Here is a 23,071-nt window from a genome sequence, read left to right as displayed (position 1 = left end):
TTCTAAAGACCGTCTCACTTTGCATTCCATAAAAAATGAATGAAGTTATTCAATGCTACATTCATTTCTTTTCCCTTTTATTATGAGGGCAACAAACTGTGGAAGCAGAATGCAGACGGGCTAAAGTAAAGAATAGCTTTTTCTCTCAGCGAGGGAAAGCAAATAGCTTCAGTCAGTGATTTCTCACTCCCCCAATGGATTGTTCCCTTGAGCTGGCTGCTGCCCAATAAGGGCCTTTTTTGTTTTGCAGTAGGCAGAATAAATTGGCACTGTGTGGACAGTATATATACGAGTGGCTTGGTTTGGTCACTTACAGGAAATGGGAAGCAAGCTGACAGTTTGCTTGGATTCAAGGAAATTTAACTTCCTCAAAGTTTCCACTTATATCAGTGAAAAAATGTAAGATGCATAAACAAACCAGACATCCTGAAAAAAAAGAATTAATTTAAATCTTAAATCATCTGCCCCCCACAATACCCCCCAACTAAATCTCTCTCCCCCACACAATCACCACCAAAGTCAAAGCTACAATTAGATATCATGCTTGTACTCACCTATAAGACCAGAGTAAGACAGAAGGCAGTCAGCATAATTCTCTTTCAGACATCCTGACAGCGAGCGAGGTTCTGACATACAGTTAACAAAGAAGTCAGCCAGTCGGGACCTAAGACACACACACACACACACATCCTTTGAGATATTTACATGGACGATATAACTGGTCATCTTTGGTGGAGTAAGACGACCATATTTGGTTTGCATTATTTCCTGGAATAGAAAATCACTCAAAGATTTAGGTCGTGTTGTTCCTACATTGAATTTAGGTGTCATATGCTGATCTTCCAAGTCAAAACAAAAGATTCATAGCATGTTTTGAATGCCTTTTGTAGAATTTGAAAGTTTTTTGATTGCGATCAGTAACATTGTTCTGATATTCTCCATCAATAAAGGACCTCAGACACTCAGAGGGTTGAAGCTTAAACAAAAGTAATTTACCCAACAAAGCTAAGAGGACTGTGGTTCAAATTTCTGGTGAAACAGTTAAAACTAAACAGTGGCCAGCAAAAATCAATTGATGATTGAACATTCATATTTTTCTTATTAACATATGCCCAATGTTATGAGTCAAGGATCCTAACTCAATGACTCATAACACTGGCAACTGTTGCATACTATAGCCATATAGCCATACCAAAGAAGCAGGCTGTGGTGCTGTCTCTGCCCCTCTTTCCTGTCTAGTACTGAAAAAATTATATCTTTACAAAAAAAAAAAGGAAACAGGATGTTTTTTTATTAATTTACAGGTATTTTGCCACGATCCATAAGTGTTTTGATTTTCTGTTTCTGGCTTTGGTGGTTATCCTTATGTTATTTGTTTACTTAGAGATTTTCTGTTAGATCTCTGTTAGATATTTTCCTTGGGTCTTCTTGCATGTCAATTTCTGCTCTGCCCGGATTTGTTGCCTTCCAGCCTCATCGACAACCACTTTGCAATCGTTGATTCTGCTCATCTGCGCCTCATGTTGTTCACAGCCTGCACCTTTTTGGCCCTGCCTTTCTTCACTTGTCCCCCTGTATATATGTAAAATGGAGGAGCATGTGAAAGTTGTAGGTCCAATGAATGGTAAATTTAAATTTCAAAAATGCCCCAACGGGACAGTTGATAACGTTAGAGTGATATGTCTTCTTTGCAAGAAGCAGTTTGCTTACCACTAAAAGAGCTCAAGTTTAGCCTACCATATCAAATCAAAGCACGCAGTTACGAGTGCTGCCACAGCTAAAGTTAGCAGTGCAGAAGTTAGCAATTTAGTGAGCCATAGCAAAGCTCTTCGCCACAGTAAACCCGAGGACAACACCCTGCATATGAGCAAGTTTGCAGCCGACAGGTTTATGTATGTTCTTGCCTAGTGGATAGCCATGAACTATGGGCCAATAAACATAGTGGAAGACGGCCTGCCTTGACAGCAGTGGGTTTGCAGGTGTACTCACAAAGTCCAGCAACATTTTTGGACATTTTAAACAAAGACCTGCAAGTACCAGAGAATTTAACCAGCAACAAGTAGTACTCGGAAAAAAGAGCAAGCAACTTATACAAGATGTACTGACCAGGTAGAATTCCACATCTCAAATTAACACCAGTTCACTTTAATGAAATAAACTACTGTCACCGGTGTAAATGAAAGAACAAAGTTGATTCTTGTTAGGACAATTCAATTGGAAACCAGTTACATTTTACTTTTAATATTAAGCTGAGTTCATTCATCCACCCGTCCGTCTCTCCATCTTTTCATTCATTCAGGTATGGACCAGTCTGGAGAACATGCTCTAAACAGCAGAACCCAGAAGAGCAGCTGCTCTCCAGCCCTCCACAGAGGATAATGAACGTGCTGAGAAGAAGAAGAGGAGCACTCTTCTGCTGGGTTCAGACTCTGACTAAGAAGAAGATGGAATGGAGTCTGGAGCCCTGTCAGCCCTAGCACACAGGTACCTGGCCTCCCCGTCTACCTCTGTACCTTGTGAGAGACTGTTTAGTCTTGCAGGCCACAAAGTACAAAAGAAAAGGGTAGCATTGGTCCCTGAAAATGTGACCAAGCTGGTTTGTCTCAGCGACTGGCTGAACAAGAAGAAATAAGAGGCAGGAGGTAGCTGCTTTGTCCTCTGTAGCTTGCTAGAAGTGATTGCTTGAAGTTTTTTCAGTATTTTATTTTGTGATGATGAACAATGTGTTTTTTTAATGTGCTAGCTTACTGCACTGTGATTGATGAGTCTTTTTATTTATTTTATATTTGAAGCAGAACAAAAGCTGCATGTTTAGTGTTCAATGCTTGTATTGCTCAGAAAAGCACTCTGCTTTTTGATTTGTTAACTCTAAGCACCTATTATGGACCTGATGTTTTATTTTGTTTTTATTTTCTTAAGAACAAAGCAATATCATTTCCCCTCCGGTGGTCAAATTGAAGATAGCAGGTAGCACTTGGTACTAGTCTCAAATATAGCAGAATATAAATGGATAGTACTGCATAAGTCAAAAACAATGAATGCTTCATAAAGCCACTTTTTTGTTATACATTAATCTATTAAGTTGTGTGGGAATCATATTTCAAACTTTGCAAGATACTGTACATTAAGTTAACTTTTTTCCGCATGGTTATTATTTTTATATTTTCTACAAAGCTCCAAAAGGAATCAGTTGTAAGTATGCACCAGATTATCCAAAGACACCACCTTATTCTGCATGCACTCCCAGCAAGATCTATCTAATCCCACCTATCTGGAGCAGAGCAATGTGTAGTGAGTGTAAAAGCAGCCAGTATACAAGATCTGGCATATGCTGCTGGAGCCTGTGGAAATGCATTGCTTTAATCTATCTGTACTAACTGACAAATGGACTGGGAGGAAGCTGCATTGCAGTGAGACCTGTTGTTCAGCCCTCAGCATATGTCTGATGGATCGAGAGTGCCATGGGGAGAGAAAAAAAAACAAAGATTGAAGGAAGAGTGAAATATCTGTTGAATAAATTTATTGCTGTCATGCTGCCTGCTGTTAGGAGACAGAGGCAAGAAGGGGAGAGAAAACCAGAGGCCACAGTCTGAACGGAGATCATTTATGTCTAATGCTTCCCTTTAATCCAAAAGACCCACAAAACGATTGAATGTGTCCTCCATAGAGCATGTGTCAACACACATACACAATCCAGAAAGGGTGATGTCAGATGCCCAGCACTAAATTCTTTTATCTGATATTACAGGAGGACTGCTATACTGCTCAGTGAGAGGTATGATTCTGAGTTAATGTGTAAGCATACAAGTTATTTCTGCTGCCTAAAGTAGGAAGGGACATAATTGTGAAAAAAGTCTTGACACTGTCACACTGTTGATGATAATGTTACAGGTGGAGATAAAAAGAATGCATGCAGTGTTGCTGTGTCTGACCCTAAATGATCTTTGCTTTTAATACTGCGCTGTAAAAATGAAAATGCATTAAAAAAATCATCCCATATTTTTGACACTAAGTGCTAATGTTGAGTCTAAAATTACCTTAATATAAAGCATGCTAGCAACATTGCTCTGCTGCCTGTAGCATATCCGAGGTACTGTTATTAGCGCCTATAAACAGGTGCATTACCATTAATAGCAATTATAGGTTCAAGATTTATTTTTATGTTTGCAGACAAAGAGAAAATTCCCATTAAAACCAACTAAATTAGAAAAATTTGAAATATGTGTAGTGCAAAAGTCAATATCGTAAAGAATAGCTGCCTGACTTATGTATGTTTTTTTTTAACATGTCTCAATTAGAAGGATTCCTCAGTTAAATACAATTCAATTCATTTTATTGACAACAAATGTCATGTCAAGGTACTTTATGTGAAGAGCAGATCCGGTTAATATCCAGAAAGTTAGAATCAGTTACAAAGGTCCCAATCCCAGGTTTTGTCCATGAGGCAGACCGCTGGTCTACTTTGACTTTGCTTAAAACTTCCCTTTTTAAAAAAAGCATATAGCTAGACTGGCTTAGGTTATCCAGAGCTGCCTTTGTAGTTTTGTTGCTACAACAGTAGGCTGCTTGAGGACATGCAATGCACTTATTCTCACTCTGCTAATTTTCTCCCACTACTCTCACATTTTGCATTGTCTGTAATTATTGCTACCCTTAATTTTATGTTCTCTGTTTTTTTTTTCTCTCTTTCCATAAAAGTTACTTTTGGCCCAGTGTTTTTATTTAGCTATGAAACCTTCATGGAGGAGGCCATCCGCTGAGCTATTGCTGCTAATAACTTGCTAATAAAATGTTCTCTCTCAATAGAAAATACAATTTACTCTGTCTTTCTTTATTTAACCTACTCTCTCTCACCTTGACAAACCATTAAAGGGGCTACTGCTGCCACTTCCCATAAATATGCATTGTTTCATCCCATAGATTTTACTACTGGTTTAGAGCTAATGTGTTTACTTGTGTTTCTAACCTAGATAAAGCCAATAAAAGAGCTGCTGTTTTTTTTTAGCATAGAAAGTACACTTGAATCAGTGCCTCCATCTTTTCCATGTGTCTGCTCTGTTTTCCTTTGGGTTAGCAGGTACAAGTAATTTTAAGATTATGGATGTTCTAATGTTCTAAATCCAAGTCCTTTTAGAATGAGCATTGGGTATTACAGAGTTCCACTCTGATATTTTATTACCAGCGAATGCTTGAAAATTAAGTAGAGAGTGGAGATAAAAATGACTCTAGATTTAATTAGAATTACATCCTATGTAATTATCAGTGACATCCCAGACAGTGGACTAACAGTTCAGTTATATTGTTCAACAAACTCATGTCTTGCCTCTGCTGACAAATTTCTGCAAGGCAGTTTTCTGAAGTGCAAGGCCAATGCCAGCATGTTTCCTCTGTTTTTATTTGACTTGTTGATGATCCGGCTTGTAACATTTTTCAAAGTGGCTTGAGATTTTCATGTGTAATAAATTGTATTTCAGCTCTCTGAGCAGCTTTCCCCTACACATATAGCTGTCTGGGCAACGTGAGTAGAGCAGGTCACATGAATCAGACACACAGGAATTGCAAAGTTTTGAAAGCCAAATGTTAGGAAAAACCCAGATTTGTTAGGTTAACAACATAATTCAATAACCAATGATACAATTTTGTAAACCGTTCTCAGGAAGTCATGCCAATATATGTTTTAATGGCCCAAAGAAATTGTGCTGCATGGTTTGCTGGTGGTGCAGCTGTCAGACACCAGTAGAAGGTGTCAGGAATTTAGATTAATCAGGAAGTCCAATACTAATCAATTAGATATGCCTTGACTGGAATGTCATATCACTTTATTTCTAATGGTGTGTTCAGACTGACTGCGATTCCAGTGAATTTTTCGTCTCTTCACATGCAGTCACTCACCTGACATTTCGGCAGCAATTCTTGTGGCCAACGGGCGACAACACTCCACTCGCTTCACCGCGTCATCAAATAGGGGGAGCTTCTATCTGCTGCTTGCTGGTTTCAACTCAACATGGAGCGAGTGCTTTGTTATGGAAAGCCAAACAACTGCACCAGTGATGACGCCCCTGGGTTCACCAGAGACGGAACCAGTTTGGAGAGTACCACCACCTACTCCATAAGCAGTGCCTGGATGACGGTGGTACTTCCATCTATCGAGGACCCTCTTTGAGGACCTGCCATGGCGTTGGACCCCACAGCAGATAGCTTAAAGAAACAAATCTGTGCCTTCACCATCCTCTCTTAATGCCAGAGGATAAATAGGCAAAACACCTAAAATATCTACTCTCTTCCCGACTCGTATTAGTGAGAATCCTGACACAAGGGTGGTGGTTTAAAGATATTAACATATCCAAACAAATGCCAGTGGGAAGGAAAATTTAATTAACTTGAAAACAGCACAACAGTGTTTGTGTCAACCAGTGTGCTGATTTTTACTCCATCCATTCTTGCTTATTAGACTAGCTACTCTTTTATCTTACAAGGCAAAATAAAGCAGTCTAGTGAAGGAAAAAATAGATACCAATGTTTGGATTCAAGCAATGCCATCTCTGCTACAGAAACAGACCAGCATCTTGATCACATCCCACTGAGCTTTTCTCTGTTGCCTCTTTCCCTTCATTCCATTACTAACCAAAGCAATCCCTAAAGCATAAGTAGAATTCCTGCTGTTTCTAACCTGCAGATGTAGTTGGTCTTGCAGGTGGCCTGCAATTCCAGACAGTTTGGCATCTGCTTTTCCTCATACGAACAGACAGGGACAATGGTTTGACGCCTGCGTTCAGAGCACGCTGTCTGGTCGCTGACGGGGCATGAGCAGAACAACATGCCGTAGCTGTGCTTTGGAGGAACCTGTGTGACAAAAGGAAAATTATTTTAGTTTTTTTTTTAATTAACATTGTTTCCATGAGATTTCTGCTTTACATGCTGTGTGTTCTTTGCTTTAAGCATCACTTTTCTGCGGTTCTAACTACGTTTTTCTGAAGATGGAGAAATTTAAATCTATACCATACATTTTGTTATATCTAAAAAAAAAACCTATGGCAGCCTTGCTTATCTGGTGATCAATTTGTGTATGCCTTTGCATAAAATACATTGAAAGGCAATGCTGGAGCAGAATTTACCTAAAGCCGCATATCTACCAGCACCACTGAAATGCAAGAAATATTGCAGTAGTTTGAAATACGTATAACATCATAGGCATGTCATAACAATCTGGGGCTTTTGATAACTGAATTGGACATTTCTTATTATATAATGGAAACATTGTGAAAAGTAAAATTTCCTTTCTTTTTTAGAAGTTCCAATCCAGAAAGGCTTAAATATATGGATACACCTCCAGTAATAATTGATCAAATGTCTGTTGGCAAGTTGCAGAAAAATCACACACTTTGCAGGGTTTTTACTACTTTCAGACTAGTAGAAACTTGAAGATTACGTTATTCCAACTTTCCAGTTTTGAGTTCTGAGGGAAATGGAATGCAGAATTTATGTAGCCATCCACAATCTTCAGGCATATTTCTGGCAGGATATTTGACTACTCTTTGTATCAGGAATGGTAGAGATTCTTTAGTTAGTTCACACTGTCAATGACTGTTTCTGTGCAAGGAAACCATCCGATTTACATAAACTCTATGAATTATTTCAAGAAAGGTGGTCAGATGTTGAGCCACAATTATGCCAGGCTGTTTAAGATGGAGCTGCACTATGGTGCAGTGGTTAGCACTATTGCCTTGTACCATCAAGGTTTGAGATTTAAATCCCAGGACTCTGCATGTTCTCATGGCGTGCGTAAGTTCTGACTGGGTAGTCCAGTTAGATGACTGGTCTCTTTAAACTGTCTGTAACGAATGAGCATGTGTGTGCATGGTTGCTTGTCCTGTGTTGCCATTTGATGGACTGGCAACCCGTCCAGGGTGTATCCCACCTCTTGCCCAATGCCTGCTGGAAATAAGCACCAGCCCCCCAATGACAATAGACAATAGGTTGCTGGTGGTTTCTGTCTAACTTGCTGGGGGATGTTTAAACAAATATTAGTGTGGGTGCATACTTAAGCCTGAATGTACAATTTTGAACCTATTGGAAAAATCCAAAATAAATTCAAACATGTGCCCCCAGTTATTGTTTCTGTAGCTTGCTGCCTGTATCTGAAAGATGTTTTCTCAATGTGCCCCAGAAAAGAACAGTTAAAGAAGCTTAATGACATCCATATAGATGTGTGTTAACTGCTGACTGGCACTGTATTTAGCTTTCATATTCAGATAAAACACTTTTATACATCAGTTGTAAGAAATGAACAAATATATTTTTTTAATCATCTTCAACCAAATAACAGCATCAATAACCTAAAGTAAACATTTAATGTAGATAGCCACAGCAACAGTATACCCAAAAGAAATCAGTTTTATCAGCACTATACAAAATATAGATACTCCCTGCTTAAGTTTGACAAAGCACAGAAATAAAAAAAATACACCAGTCTAAGATTAATAACATTTTGCGTTCTTTGGAGCTTTCTATTTATTTCGGGTTGCACCAACAAGATTATGGTGCTGAACATCATAGGGGCTGGACTGACAATACCATGCTCCTCATCACCTTTCAGAAAATGAAAAAGACAGACAAAAAACATACTTCGTGATTGAAAATCACAGCCTTACCAAACAAAAGAAGGCCTACAGATAATTTAAGTTTTGACAGCTTCTCTAATTTATCTACTTGAAAAAGATTATTCTTTTTAAAAACCATTTCATAGTGACGGACATCAAACTTTTGTTCGATAAAAGTTGAGCTGCGTTCAGTGTTATAAACGCCTTGCCTTGTCAAAAAACTGCCGCAGGGCCTTGTGGCACTTCCTTTTGTTGCAGATTTCAGCAGTGGAGACGCGGCTGGTGCAAGGGCTGATGTAGGCCGATCTGTACTTCTTGCATGTGTCGTTTAGGTTGCAGGCTTTGGCGGCTGTCAGGCAGTTGTTTTCACGGGCCACCGCTGGCTCACCTGCAAGCATGAAGAGAAGACATGATTACAATGTATGCTCTGACGACACAGCAGTTTTAGATTTAAAATTTTTACAACTTCAGCAATAAATGAGTCAAAGAAATATTTAAGTGAGTGATGCACAGTACACAAAAAATCCATCAAACAGATCCCATCTTTATGAAACAAAAGCAGTACAATTCCCAAAGCTGCACAGCAGAGTAGAGATGTAAGGAGACAGAAATCAGATAGCAGCATAATGAATGTTTATATTTCATCCATGTAAAAATACTCCAAATACTCCACCCCACACACACACACATAAACTCCTGTCTGCCTTGTTATTTTTGCAAATCAGTTATGTGTGTACAGTTTGCGTCACCTATAGTCATCAGCACCCGGAACACAGCCCTACTCATCTGTCAGCTCACACTAATTGCCTGTGTTCTCCCCTATCCACTATTAATTAACATTTTCATACACTTCTCCCACTCCTGAAGTTTTTTTCGGTGTAAGTGGAGCAAAATCGAGTGTCAATTAAATTGGGTGAAGCTCGGCGTGACAAACATGCAGAAGGAGGGCGGCACATGGCTGAGGCGTAAACCACAATCTTCTTTAGTTGTGCTACCTAAGGGGAGCAATGTGTTGGACTGAGCAGACTGTTGTATCAAGGAAAGGAAGACAGAGTAAAGAGGATTAATGAGAATGTGGACACAGTTTGCTTAACAAAAGTTACAATGTACATGAATTTTGATGACATCCTATTCTTAACCTTTAAGGTCCAATTTGCTGATGGACCCACCATTGCCAGGAATAACAACTTTGACTATTCTCTAAAACTCTTCCACATGGTTTAGGAGTGTGTTCATAGTTAGATCAGAAAAAATATGACATCTTTGAGATTCACCTCCTTTAAAGAAGAAAGAGTCATCTTTTTGAAAACAAGAAACACTGGAAGCTATAGATAAGTACTATTACATCCACTAAATGTCGCCCATTGCACATCTTTCAAAAATTATATTATATATTATTACATTATAAACATCCATCCATTTTCTATACCATTCTTCCATAGAATGAGCTGGTGCCTATCTCCAGCGGTCTAAGGCACACCAGGGACAGGTCGCCAGTCCATCACAGGACAACACAGAGACACACAGGACAAACAACCATGCACACACCCATTCACACTTAAGGGCAATTAAGACAGACCTATTAATAGTCATGTTTTTGGATTGTGGGAGGAAGCCAACGTACCCGGAAAGTACCCACGCATGCACGGGGAGAACATGCAAACTCCATGCAGAAAGACCCCCTGGCCAGGGGTTGAACTGAGGACCTTCATGCTGCAAGGCAACACTGCTACCAACTGTGCCACTACTATAAACAGTTGATACAAATTACAAAAGTTGCATTATGTCAGCTTAATTTTGATTAATATTTAGAGAAGAAAATTATGCATTAAAAAAATAACACATTTATTCACATCTTTCTCAGTTCCCTCACATCTGGCCCTAACACTAAAGCACAAACTCCAGCCCACTAGGTGGCAGTAAGCCCCTAAATAACATATACCATATGACATGATGAACATTTTGTTCTATGGTCTGACGAGTCCACAGAACAAATTGTTTTAAGAAATCATGGATGTCATATCCTCCGGTTCAAATAGGAAAAGGACTATACATATTTTTATCAGCGCAAAGTTCAACAACCAGCAACTGTGATGGTGTGAAAGTGTGATAGTGCCCACTATCACACTCGTCATACCACAGCACACCTTTCCACTTTGTGTCAGTCCATCTGAGATGAGATCAGGTTCAGAGAAGCCGGCGCATTTCTGGGTGTTGTTGATATATGGTTTTCGCTTCCCATGGTAGAAATTTAACTTGCACTTGTAAATGTTTTAACTGACAAGGGTTTTCTGAAGTGTTCCTGAGCCCACGTGATAATATCTGTTATATAATGATGAAGGTTTTAATGTAGTGCCTCCAGAGGGACCAAAGGTCACAGGCATTTAATGTTGGTTTTTGACCTTCCTGCTTACGTCCAGAGATTTCTCCAGATTCTGTCAATCTTTTGACAATATAATGGAGTGTAGGTGATGAAATCCTTGAATTCCTGTCAACTGTATGTTGGGAAAAGTTGTTCCTTAAACTGTGGGACTATTTGCTCATGCTGTTATTGGTGAACCTCACCCCATCCATGCTGGTGAACGACCGAACCTTTTGGGGATGTTCCTTTTATATCCAATCATGACACCCGCTTGTTTCCAGTTAACCTGTTAACCTGTGGAATTTCCAAACAGGTGTTTGTGGAGCTACGCTCGGTATTTTCTTACCCCTGTCCCAGCTTTTTTGGAACATGTTGCAAGCATCAAACTCAAAATGAGTGACTATTTGAAAAAAAAAACTATTTTTATCAAAAACAAAGTTAATCAATTTTATAAATAAATATTTTGTCTTGTAGTGTCAATTGTATATGAATGAAAAGGATTTTCAAATCATTGTCAGTCAGTCATTTTCTACCGCTTATTCCATAGTGGGTCACGGGGGAGCTGGTGCCTATCTCCAGCAGTGTATGGGCGAGAGGCAGGGTACACCCTGGACAGGTCGCCAGTCCATCGCAGGGCAACACACATACAACCATGCACAACCATGACCAATTAACCTAACAGGCATGTCTTTGGACTGTGGGAGGAAGCCGGAGTACACGGTGAGAACCCACGCATGCACGGGGAGAACATGCAAACTCCCTGCAGAAAGACCCCCGGCTGGGAATCAAACCCAGGACCTTCTCGCTGCAAGGCAACAGTGCTACCAACTGCGCCACCGTGCAGCCTCAAATCATTGAATTCTGTTTTTTATGTTCATTTTACACAATGTCCCAACTTCATTCGAATTGGGGTTGTAATTAAAATCAGCACCGCTGCATTTTCAAACTATTTTATGAGGAAATATTAATTTCATTTTAATATTTTCTGCAAATGTTGTTTAAGGGATGATGTAAGTCTTAAGGCTTAAATAAATTGTTTGAGTCTCTGATTTTCATCTATGGTTAGTTTTGAAATGTAAGATGATTTAGGTATCTCATGTCTTTACAGAAATAAATAAAAACAAATTTAAGTTTATGGAAGATCTCAGACAGCCTTTTAGTGGTTGAACTATCTGCACTTTTTGCACATGTTTTGACTCACAAGAAGACAGAACAGGCTATTTTACCATAAAACATCATTAAGAGAAACTTGAATAACAGCCCTTCACTCTTAGGCTTAGGTAATGACAGTTACATTATTGGAACTAAGAGATGACCTCTTTGTTTTAGTTTAGTAAAAAGGGCTGAAAAAGAATATTACTGTTGAAAAGGTGTGGAAAACTATACTTTTCTTTGCCATTATTTTAGGCAACACAGGCCTTTAACACTTCATTTGAAACTTCACTTTTAACTTTGGTTGATGTGACAAACACATGGCATTTTTTTAATTAACTGGATTTAGTTAAGTTCTTCTGGGATGGTATTATGGGTGTACTATTTTAAAACATCTGTCAGCACAGTGAGAATACCTTGACTTGTAATAATGAGTCCTTAATGAGTCCTGGCAACTGCTTTGTAGAAGATGTGCTAAAGGGGGGTTTCCTAATGCGTTTTAGCATTAGAACCACCTAGGCTGGGTCACACAACATAAGGCCAGGTCAAAGTTGGTTTGTATTATTCTTCACTGATTACTAATTGTCTAAGACAGTTTGTGATCTTTTAGTTTTCCCACAAATATTAATGAAATCTCATCTCTTCTTATCCTCATAAAACCAACAATGTGTATCATCTAATCTATTAAGTGGATGTATGGTTACACCTCTCAAAAATACCTTATCTGCCATAGCCATATGCTTCTCTGTCTGAGAAACAACGAATTTAAAATGGTGAAATCAAGCAAAAATAATGCAAACAGCAAAACAATGAGAGATTGAAATTTTCACCATCTACAATACTTTTTGACTTAGACACTTTTGCCTTAGAGAGTATGCTCCGTGAACAACTCTACAACGTAAAATGGACTCTGCTCTGACTTGGTTCAGATAAATGCCTAAAGCAAAAGCAGTATTGTGAAAAGTATATTACACTGTTTGTTGTAACTGTTACAGCAATGTTTTTTGTTCCAGTTCCAGTTTTTAATGTAAGGTCATCTTGCAGCCTCATTCTGAACATCTGTTAAATTGGATTTCCAATGAAAACTCCACTGTAATTCCATAGCGAAACCTCCAGAGCTACTTTTACAAATCTACTTTTTCTAGGACACTTTAAAGCCCTAACTGCCTGAATATGCTTTAATATGCTTAACATGCTTTTGCTCTCAAACAAATTCTAAGTTAAGCATAGATTGTTAATTTGAATATGGCACGTACAGCACATATACATTAGGTAATCAATGTTCAAATTAGCAGAACTGCGCCTAACTCTGACCACTCGTTGGCATGATGTCACTTCCAAACTGATCCGTGGATTGGGTGTAATATGCATCAACATGCATTGGTGTTATACACACGCCACCTTGGCTATGTTGTGGTTTGAGGCAAATTCACAACAATAGTCAAAGAATGGTCAAGCTTTCCTGATAAGAAGGATCATATTTTATTTCAATTAAAACCAAAGGCACTTAGCATCATTGACCCAAACTGAGAAGTTAAAACATTCAGCAGTGCCAAAAGAAAACCAATTGTGATTAAGAAATGTTTTTTTCCATTTTGTTCAAGAAAAAGTAAATGGCTAAAATTGCTAAAAAAAAAAAAAAAGCAAAAACTCATTAATAAGCTGTTCATGTCAATGAGCTATTTACCTTTCTAAATTTAGGTTCTGTAGTAGTTAGCAGCAGCTTGATAAGATATCATACTCTCTAGTCTGAGCCAGCGTGTTCATACATCAGTCATCTGATTTTCAAACTCTAAAAGAAATGACACCTATTCTGACAGCATCAGATTTCATCCAACAGCTTCCCCATTATCATATGCTTCAAGCATCCCTGCAGGAAAGTAGATCATGCATTACCATAAAGATTATCTCTTTATGGTAATGTGGAAGCATTTAACGCACTTTTTAGTTAAACACCTAAGGTGTTCTGCCAATTTTCATTCACAGCCTGATAATGGAAAAGATACAAATATAGATAAAAAAAATCTGTGAAAATGTCTTATAGTGAAGCGATTCTGCAATCAAATTGGCTCTTCACAGCATTTCTCTAAACTTTGAAATTCAGCCTGGGACCAAAGAAAATATGCCTTGGTGTTCTGTCTCCTTAAATGCTTTTTGTTAGAGAGTCAAACATCCTAAACAACACAGTGTTACCCAGAAGACCATCATTAAGCGGAAATCTGTCCAGTGTTGGGCCATGCGTTTTGTGTGTGTCAGTGCTTTAACCATAAAACTTGAACAGAAGTGTTGACGCAGTTTGGGACGGAATCCATCCTACAACTGAAGCACATTAAAAAATCCTGGATCCACAATGTGATTAACATCAAAGCCGAATCATTTCTAAGTTGGGTCCTGCTTCTATGGATTATCTTTTTATATCCATAGGTGAAAGTAGAGCTTGAATTAAAGGTAATACCAAATATAAGAGCAGTTCTTGCCACTAAAGTATAGCATCAATTACAGGAGCTCATTTGAACCACTCTCAGCCTTTTCTTCCCCAAAACACAGATGGTTTGTGGATGAAAAAAGCAAATGTTCAGTTTGAACTGCAGAATATCCATGTCATCCAGAGCCACATTTAAATTTAGTTTTTAGCATAACCCCTCCCAACCAACATCCACCCCCCCACCCCCAACCACCACTACCAGATCCCCCTCCAAAAAAACAATCCTCCAGATAAGTTATTTGACAACTGGGTTTATTGCTTTTAGGAAACAAACAGACAGAAAAGTCGTTCAGCAGGCCGCTCACATATCAATTCTGTTCTGGTTGAGGGGGAATTTTCCATACCATACGCAAGCATACCTTCATAGAGCACTGCACATGTACTCAACTGTGCCCCTAGTGTTAGCAGTGCATCTGCTGAACTCCTGTTGCACTCCAAACAGATGGCATCGTCCCTCAGAAACTCATGCAGACACACATACATTAACACGCATACAGCGTGCACAGACAGGGCCCACACCCAGTTGGGGCTGGGGCCATCTGGAGGCCTGGTAGGGGGGAACAAACACTCCCCCACCCCACCCGGCGGCTCATGTTTCCGATTCAGTCTCAAATTGATTATCATGTTGCCTGTTTCCTCCAGTGCCGCTGCTACCCCCCTCCCACCATACTCTGCTTAATTACAGATGCCATGGGACACAGTGGGGTCAGAACCTGACCTGCCCCATCTTCGTGCTCCCCTACTCTACCCTTTCGATTTCTAATCTTCTCTCGTTTCACTCTTTGTCTCGTCTGAAACTCTCTTCCTTCTTCCCACAGTACCTTCCTTTTCTGTTCTGGTAACTGTGCTTCTCTTTCACAACTGCATGAAGCTCTGGATGTATACTAATCATTAACCCCCTTCCTCCATCCCCATCACCATCCATCTCTTTACTTTGTTTTTGTGGCTCCTACAGCTTTTGTTTTTCTGCTGCATCTCTTTGCCATCTGTGCTTTATTTCCACTTTGGAGTAAGGTGCTGGTTTTTATTGGCCTATGCATAAAAGCTATAATAAACCATGTATTTCTGGTATAAAGACCCCAAAATCATTGCCTTATATTTTCTCTTTTGATTTTAATTATGGTTTAAAGTTTTTAGAGGATATCTAACATCGGAGTGACTTTCACTGCTGTTTTCCAGGCATTGTTTGTCTTCTTGTTTGAAAGTACCTTTCTTCATTCAGCTGTTCAAGGGTCAGTTGAAAGCTGAGAGCATTTGACTGGTGTTTGTTTTCACTTTTCTTGCTGGGGATCTAGAGCATTGGAAACAGTCACTGGCTGCATGCTGTGCCACTGGGATACTGCCTATAATTCAAAAGCTCTCTGTTTGCTAAGTGCAATAAATAAAGCTATTTGTCCTGGTGGCACGGCAGCAAGGGATTAGAGAACAAACCCTCTGCCACCCAAGTATGGAGAGCCGTTTTCTTCAAAATTAATTACATAAATAAATAAATACTGCTATTGATAAATTATTAATAAATATTCCATTAAAAAAATAAATATCCCCATGAAATAAAACAAAATAATTATGTTAAAATAAATTTTCATCTTATTTAATTTAATTCATTTCAAGATTTATTTAATTTACTTAAAGATTTATTTAATTTACTTAAAGATTTATTTATTTCATAATGCAGTTTTATTTTGTGACACTTTTATTTTGTAAAGGTACTTTACGTATTTTGGTGACTTTTACTTTTTAACCCCGTTTTTCATTTTAAGCTCTTTTTATGTTCTTACATTCAAATGAGGGGGTGGAGTTTTATTTGTGGGGCAGCACTGGGACAGCAGGGCCGAGCTCAATTCATGGCTGAAGCCGGCAGAAGCATACCGCTGTCTGCCAGAAGACAGCATGACGGAGGAAGACAGGGGATTCTACGAGGATGCCAGAAGGTGCCAGACCGGCCGTAAAAGCCTACTGTTGCTGCTGTTTTTGTGGAAGCTGTTTGTGCAATAAGTCTTCAATAAGCACGTCTTACACACAGATAGTGCTAAGGAACAGGCTATAACAACAATGACATACCATTTGCCGATTATCAGCATTGGTTTCCACAAAAACAGCTGCAACCGCCGTGGCAGGCTTTTACGACTGGTCTGGCACTGGAATCCCCTGGCTCCCTTCGGCATGATGTCTTCTGGCAGGCAGCGGCATGCCGCTGCCGGCTTCAGCCACTAATTGAGCTCGGCCCTGCTGTCCCAGCGCCGCCCGACAGATAAAGCTCCACCCCCTCATTTGAATATAACAACATGAAATAAAAAGAGCTTAAAATAAAAAACGGGGTTAAAAGGAAAAGTAACTGAAATACATAAAGTATATTTAAAAAATAAAAGTGTCACAAAATAAAACTGCGTTATGAAATAAATAAATAAATCTTTAAGTAAATTTAAAAAATCTTGAAATAAATTAAATAAAATAAGATGAAAATTTATTTTAACATAATTATTTTTGTTTTATTTCATGGGGATATTTATTTATTTCATGGAATATTTATTAATAATTTATCAATAGCAGTATTTATTTATTTATTTAATTTTGAATTAAACGGCTCTCCATACCCAAGAGCAAACTTTAAACAGCACAATGAAAGCTACAGTTGAATATAAATTAAATGTGGTGCCAGCCACATTTGTTGGCATACCTGGTGAAAATGTGTCAAAAACATAAAAATTACTTAATCTCTTACTGCAGTGTTATAATCTCAACCTAAAAAAACCCCCACGTCTTTTAGTTACATGTGTTTATTCATCCTATGAGAAAAAAAATTATTATGTTCAACAAAATTACTGGTGGCAGAATTATTGGTACTACTGCTATCAATACTTTGTATAATCCATTTTTTTTCCAACAGGACATCACTTAGCCTTCTGTAACATTTCATCAAAGTGCATCATACTGAGACAAGGATCTTTGACCATTACTCTTTGCACAGCCAACATGTGTATCTGAGCCCTACAGGTCCTTCTCAAAATATTAGCATATTGTGATAAAGTTCATTATTTTCCATAATGTCATGATGAAAATTGAACATTCATATATTTTAGATTCATTGCACACTAACTGAAATATTTCAGGTCTTTTATTGTCTTAATACGGATGATTTTGGCATACAGCTCATGAAAACCCAAAATTCCTATCCCACAAAATTAGCATATTTCATCCGACCAATAAAAGAAAAGTGTTTTTAATACAAAAAACGTCAACCTTCAAATAATCATGCACAGTTATGCACTCAATACTTGGTCAGGAATCCTTTTGCAGAAATGACTGCTTCAATGCGGCGTGGCATGGAGGCAATCAGCCTGTGGCACTGCTGAGGTCTTATGGAGGCCCAGGATGCTTCGATAGCGGCCTTTAGCTCATCCAGAGTGTTGGGTCTTGAGTCTCTCAACGTTCTCTTCACAATATCCCACAGATTCTCTATGGGGTTCAGGTCAGGAGAGTTGGCAGGCCAATTGAGCACAGTGATACCATGGTCAGTAAACCATTTACCAGTGGTTTTGGCACTGTGAGCAGGTGCCAGGTCGTGCTGAAAAATGAAATCTTCATCTCCATAAAGCTTTTCAGCAGATGGAAGCATGAAGTGCTCCAAAATCTCCTGATAGCTAGCTGCATTGACCCTGCCCTTGATAAAACACAGTGGACCAACACCAGCAGCTGACACGGCACCCCAGACCATCACTGACTGTGGGTACTTGACACTGGACTTCTGGCATTTTGGCATTTCCTTCTCCCCAGTCTTCCTCCAGACTCTGGCACCTTGATTTCCGAATGACATGCAGAATTTGCTTTCATCTGAAAAAAGTACTTTCGACCACTGAGCAACAGTCCAGTGCTGCTTCTCTGTAGCCCAGGTCAGGCGCTTCTGCCGCTGTTTCTGGTTCAAAAGTGGCTTGACCTGGGGAATGCGGCACCTGTAGCCCATTTCCTGCACACGCCTGTGCACGGTGGCTCTGGATGTTTCTACTCCAGACTCAGTCCACTGCTTCCGCAGGTCCCCCAAGGTCTGGAATCGGCCCTTCTCCACAATCTTCCTCAGGGTCCGGTCACCTCTTCTCGTTGTGCAGCATTTTCTGCCACACTTTTTCCTTCCCACAGACTTCCCACTGAGGTGCCTTGATACAGCACTGTGGGAACAGCCTATTCGTTCAGAAATTTCTTTCTGTGTCTTACCCTCTTGCTTGAGGGTGTCAATAGTGGCCTTCTGGACAGCAGTCAGGTCGGCAGTCTTACCCATGATTGGGGTTTTGAGTGATGAACCAGGCTGGGAGTTTTAAAGGCCTCAGGAATCTTTTGCAGGTGTTTAGAGTTAACTCGTTGATTCAGATGATTAGGTTCATAGCTCGTTTAGAGACCCTTTTAATGATATGCTAATTTTGTGAGATAGGGATTTGGGGTTTTCATGAGCTGTATGCCAAAATCATCCATATTAAGACAATAAAAGACCTGAAATATTTCAGTTAGTGTGCAATGAATCTAAAATAGATGAATGTTAAATTTTCATCATTACATTATGGAAAATAATGAACTTTATCACAATATGCTAATATTTTGAGAAGGACCTGTATGTAGATTTTGCTCAGGCTTGATCTGTACTGAGTGGGCTGGGGCTAACAATCAGATTCTTGTTTGGGAATCATTTGGCTTTACTAAATAAAATTTTCAGCAGAAGCTGTTAGGCCATCTATGTGCATGGGTGTTCAGTGGATCATTTCAGACAGTTCTGATGTGTCCTACTGTTTACCCAGAATCATCCTGTAAAAGCATGGCGCTATTATATAACATGGATAATCTCGTATGGGCGTAATTTTCAGCCATGTTCCACCATAGTGGGACCCAGATATTAAAATCTGACTGGGTAGATCATCTAGAGTCATGGATTTTTTTCTATCAGGTCTCTGGGCTGTGATCGCCATGCAAAGTGTCTGATGAACCATTTCTGTGTTCATGTTTGGGATCATAATCATTTTGAAAGACTCAATGGTGTTTTGTTTTACTGGGAGAGTCAACCTGATTTGTATTTAAAATGTTCTGGTATTTAATAGGTTTATGATGCCATGCAGCATCCTGTGATCCCAGGGCTCACAGGATCACAGGTCCTTCACCATATCTACTAGTGAGGATGAAGATTTTTTGTTATGGAGATTCTGTGACCCCCAAAGATGCCCCTCTTTGCAGTAGTTTTATAAACATTAAACTTCGGAGTTTTTACCTCCCTTACCATGTTCCTCACTGTGTCTAGTGACAGATAATTGTGGGTCCATGTCCAGCCTGGTGGATAGTGGCACAAAAACTTCCTAGAAACTGATCAACTTAATAAGGCTTGTTACACATTTGACAATTATAAAATCTTGTCATTTTAAAATAAAAGCAAGATGACAAATCGCTTGTACAAAGTCTGCAAATGTGGCTACAAGAACCTTGCACATGGTGTGACAAAGAAAATGCAGAAAGAAACTGGAAAAAGCACCAACAGTAGAAGTAGTCCGGTTACACAAAAAGTCACAACCAGACAAGGGGCATTCTTGAATAATATAAAGAACCTTCTATGTCTTCCGCTCAGATCTTTTTTTCCTGGCTTTTGTGGAAAATATCACAAGGTCAACGGCAGAAGAGGAGCAGAACTTTTAACGACTCAGCAAAGTAGAGCAACACGGCAAAAAGTCGATGACTGGACCTGCAGACGTCTGTGATGTAGTTCTGCTTGGATTGGGGATCGACTTGTGTAAAGGCCAGCAAAAGAATGTATGTCAAATATTTATTTATGTATTTCTTCCTTGAAAACCATAAACAGGATCACAAAAGTAAATGAAAAAAGAAAAAAAAGGAGCACAGGGAATAATGTAGCTAGTTCTTATACAGAAGAGTTCTGTGTGTTCATGTGCTAACGGAAGCCTGAATGCTTCTTTTCTTGACATTTAGAGTTTTATCAGCTCTTTCCTTTCATTTCACTCATTAGGCCTTTCAAACAAATATGACTAAGACATGATAAAGCCATTACTGCTCAAATTAGCTAATTTAGCCTCAGTCTTTTGCTTATAATTAGCCCCAATTACTTTTTTTATAGGAACAGAATATACAACGATCTGATGGAATAATCTTTTCTTACTTAAAAAGGTTTGAGTAAAATGACTCCATGTTGACAAGTTACTTTTTTGTGTACTTAGAAACAATTCATGAGCATTTTATTGTCTTGCATTTTTAAGTGATAAGGCTTGTGAAACTGATAAAGATGTATGTTGGCTGCACTAGTTTGCAGTAGATTCAGCTTTCTTTCTGCTAATATAGTAAACCTAAATTGTGATCAGCAATAGATGTTCCAATAATATAGATCACTTCAATTACATACATTAAGCAAATAAGAGTTTCCCCTTTATTCTACCTTTTGATCACTGTACAGCAAATAAAAAAGCTTTTATTATTAAAAATAAAAATGTATAATGAAAAAATATCCATTTCCAAAATGGGTGTTAGATTTAGTCTCAGTTTCTTTTGGTTTTGGGATAAATTTTTAGCTTTTGATACAAACAGACATATAGAGAGATAAAATGTATGCAAACAATACTACAAAGTGGTTTCTGGGTCATTCTTCTCTAGTTCATTGAAACATCCTCAAGGTGGATACAAATTGACTTAATGATCGAAATGGCTCCTTATCATAGTAAAAGCATGCAAAACTGCAAAAATCCCAAATGTCGAAGGACCAACCTGAACCAGCAGCTGATGCATTCTAGCTTCCTATTGTAGCAACATGAAATGAACTGCCAACATGCCTTCAATAAAAATATTTCTCCTTTAACATTATTTCTAAACACCTCATTAAAACTGAAAACTTATAACTTTACGTTTTCTCACAACAGCAACTTCCTCACCAATGAGCGTTGTTGGTACAACCTGGTTGCGCTTAGATATGATGCTGTCACAGATCAGGAAAATATTTGATTTTTGAGTTTCTGGCCAGCTGGGTCACAGGTGTAGGCCAGTCAAGATAGCCAATTACTTTCTGTGCTCTTCATGGTGATGCATTCTGAAAACTCAACGGGTGAATTAACTTTGTCGCACCTCATTCTGATCTAGCAGACCGAAAAGAAAACCCAGAACATCATGAAGGCAGCCTGAGATCTCTTCTCTGCCAAACTGCGCTCTCCATCACTCCGTTGATCATTATTGGTGAGTTACATCGCCATCTGCTTTAATGGTCTTTACACTTGAAAGTGCAAGACAAGCACAAATGGAGAGAGTGGAGTGGTCAAGGAAGAGCCTCAAGGTTTACTTATCCTTCTTAGCCTTTACTTTTTTTCTTTTCTTTCTAAACTATGAACCTGTTTCCTTTATTCAATACTTTTCTGAATCTCTGTTGGCCCTCTCCACCTCACTTTCTGTCACTTCCTGTGTAGTTAATAATCTGCCTCTCCCTCCAACTGTCCCAGTGCAATAAAGCCACATGGCACTTGCTGCAGCAAATAACATAACTCACAGTTGCTAGTAATTGATCCCTGTAGTGCAAAGTCTTTCTTTCTCCTTCTTTCCCACTCATCCACCGCTATCTCTGCCTTCTGTGTAACTGCTCTTCAACTCTTAACAAATTTTACCTGTCAACTTCCTTAAATTTACTGGACCTCATTAGCTCACATTCCAATAAAATCTTCCAAAGACAATTATTTCTGTCTCCCATTGCTATTTTCATTTTCCTGACACTGCTCCGCAGTGCTTCCATTGCCAAAAAGAAAAAAAAAAAACAAGTCCAGCACCTCATTTCATTCATCCTGCTTCACTAACATTACAAATGAGGTCTGTACAGAGGCACTTACCTGAATACATAACATGTATTCATGCGCCTCATGAGCTTCTCCAATTTCATACTTGAAATGTAACTTTTTCTACAAATTGCTCATCTTCAAACATGGGATTATGGGTTCTGGAACTGATGACAGGGCAAAAATACAACCTGTGGGTAAATGCTGGCGAAAATGTTTTCTTACTCTGAACTTCATGCTGGCCCATCCTAACTTACTCCTTTTTGAACCCCTCAGGTCTTCTTTGCAATATCAACAAGCTCCTAAAGGATGCCTTTAATTGTAAAATGTTTTTTCTACTCTAGAATGAAATGAACTCCCATGCAGACAGAACACCACCTGAATTTCACTCCTTTGATTCCTCTCTGAATTGATTGCATTTAAAATAAAAACTGAAAGTTAATAAATAAAAAATCTGATTGCTGCTCTTCTTACATGAAGCAATGTCAAGGCAGGCAAGGACATCAAGGGGCAAATCATTATGCAATAGGATTAGCCATCCTTGTTTTGTGGCTGACATGATGCATATCTTAATATACAGATCTCATACTATAAAGATACAAACACTGAGTTCATCAAGCTCTGATTCATTGCTTCTCTCCATTTTTCTTTTTTGCCCCCACCTCTCTCTCTTTCATGC

General features: G+C 38.9%; 1 protein-coding gene across 2 annotated transcripts in view; it reads right to left on the bottom strand.

The window, feature by feature from the left end:
* Positions 1-23,071, bottom strand: part of gfra1a (gdnf family receptor alpha 1a) — a 172,882-nt gene that overhangs the window by 38,253 nt on the left and 111,558 nt on the right. For both annotated transcript variants that reach the window (XM_047351810.1, XM_047351811.1), the window contains 3 exons: positions 8,810-8,988; positions 6,671-6,843; positions 555-664 (listed from right to left, as the gene is read on the bottom strand). In XM_047351810.1, coding sequence (XP_047207766.1) covers positions 555-664; positions 6,671-6,843; positions 8,810-8,988 — 462 coding nt within the window. The remainder of the gene's footprint in view (positions 1-554; positions 665-6,670; positions 6,844-8,809; positions 8,989-23,071) is intronic.

Source organism: Girardinichthys multiradiatus, chromosome 22, assembly GCF_021462225.1.
Source record: "Girardinichthys multiradiatus isolate DD_20200921_A chromosome 22, DD_fGirMul_XY1, whole genome shotgun sequence".
Lineage (NCBI taxonomy): Eukaryota > Metazoa > Chordata > Actinopteri > Cyprinodontiformes > Goodeidae > Girardinichthys > Girardinichthys multiradiatus.
This window is presented reverse-complemented; position numbering and strand designations above follow the sequence as displayed.